The 1,495-nt window shown below is 62.9% G+C and overlaps 1 protein-coding gene across 1 annotated transcript; it reads right to left on the bottom strand.

The window, feature by feature from the left end:
- Positions 1-371: 371 nt before the first annotated feature.
- LOC120860088 (keratin-associated protein 10-8-like) lies at positions 372-1,383 on the bottom strand. The gene has a single exon (XM_040235918.1). The coding sequence runs from the start codon at positions 1,335-1,337 to the stop codon at positions 603-605; it is 735 nt and encodes a 244-aa protein (XP_040091852.1). The 5' UTR covers positions 1,338-1,383; the 3' UTR covers positions 372-602.
- Positions 1,384-1,495: the final 112 nt, after the last annotated feature.

Below are 1,495 nucleotides of genomic sequence, written 5' to 3'. Positions count from 1 at the left end.
AGATCCAGGTTCGAACCCTGAGTCAGGAAGATTCCCTGGAGAAGGGAATGGCAAACCCACTCCAGTATTCTTGCCTGGAGAACTCCATGGACAGAGGAACCTGGTGGGCTACAGTCTATGGGGTCTCAGAGAGTCGGACACGACTGAGTGACTCACACACTCGCTTACCGACAGAAATGCTCTCGGCTGGAGGAGACTAGTGTCAGGCCACAATCGTGTGTTTCCTGGCACCCCTGCACACCCAGCCCACCAGGGAATCACACGAAGGGAGCAGATCAGGTGATGATGTGAGTTTATTTATCCCGGTGCCTGAGGGGGTGCTGACAGCTTGGAAGTTGAAGCCAAGTGACGCAGGCAGAGAATCTGGATGGGTAGGGGGGCAGGTGACTCAGAGACAGCTGGAGACGGCCCCTGGAGGCATAAGCCCCAGGGAGCCGTGAGGTCAGGGTTCCTGGGGCAGGAGTGAGAGGTCAGTCAGTCAGGGCAGTGGAGACATCAGGGACCCTGTCCTGAGTGAGGGCAACCACCCAGCACAGGTCAGGACAGAGGACCAAGTCTCAGGGGGAACCTGAGCTCGGCTGGCTCTGGGATGACATGCCAGGTCAGCGGCAGGGCTCCGGGGCTGAGGTTGGGATGCAGCAAGCAGGGCGGGAGCATACCGGCCTGCAGAGCAGGGACAGGGAGGAGGCCGGGCGGCAGCAGCTGGGCTGGCAGGAGGAGTTGGGGACGCAGCAGGCGGGGCGGCACACGGGGCGACAGAGGAGGGACACGGAGGAGGAGGGTCTGCAGCAGGACGAGGAGGCTGAGCAGGGGGAGGCCTCAGAGCATACGGGCCTGCAGCAAACAGGTGTGCAGCAGACAGGCCTGTAGCAGACGGGCGTGCAGCAGAGAGGCCTGCAGCAGACGGGCCTGCAGCTGACGGGCGTGCAGCAGAGGGGCTCGCAGCCGGAGGACTGGCAGCTGGACTGCTGGCAACATGAGGAGGTTGAGCAGGGGGAGGTCTCACAGCAGACAGGCCTGCAGCAGACAGGTGTGCAGCAGACAGGCCTGCAGCAGACGGGCCTACAGCAGACGGGCTCACAGCAGGCTTGCTGGTAGCGGGAGGAGATGCAGCAGGAGGGCTGGCAGCTAGACTGCTGGCAGCACAAGGCTGGGCACGAGCTGCTGCAGGCTGGCTGGCAGCAGGGTCTGGACTCGCAGCTCACTGGGGCACAGAGGAGGGTCAGGCGGGGGGCCGGGGCACAGCAGCTGGGGGCACAGCAGGGGGGCTCACAGCAGCTCTCTGGACAGTCATAGCTCACGTCGCTGGAGCAGATGGACAGGGTGGAGGCTGCCATGGTGGAGGCGGTGGGGTTGGATGAGGGTTTGAGTGTGTGTGAGTGTATGAGCTGTGTGTGTGAGGTGCTTGGGGATGTAGGGCTTTTATACCTGGCCCTTGGCTTGTGTTGTCCTCACAGGAGACTCCCAGGCCCTCCCTTCCTTGTTGGGGTTGACA

Source organism: Oryx dammah, unplaced genomic scaffold (assembly GCF_014754425.2).
Source record: "Oryx dammah isolate SB20612 unplaced genomic scaffold, SCBI_Odam_1.1 HiC_scaffold_7945, whole genome shotgun sequence".
Taxonomy (NCBI): Eukaryota; Metazoa; Chordata; class Mammalia; order Artiodactyla; family Bovidae; genus Oryx; species Oryx dammah.
The sequence above is the reverse complement of the archived record's forward strand: the minus strand, read 5'-3'. Positions and strand labels throughout refer to the sequence as shown.

What these genes read in the sequence shown, in the direction of transcription:
- LOC120860088 (XM_040235918.1), bottom strand. Translation starts at nt 1,337, where the DNA reads ATGGCAGCCTCCACCCTGTCCATCTGCTCCAGCGACGTGAGCTATGAC.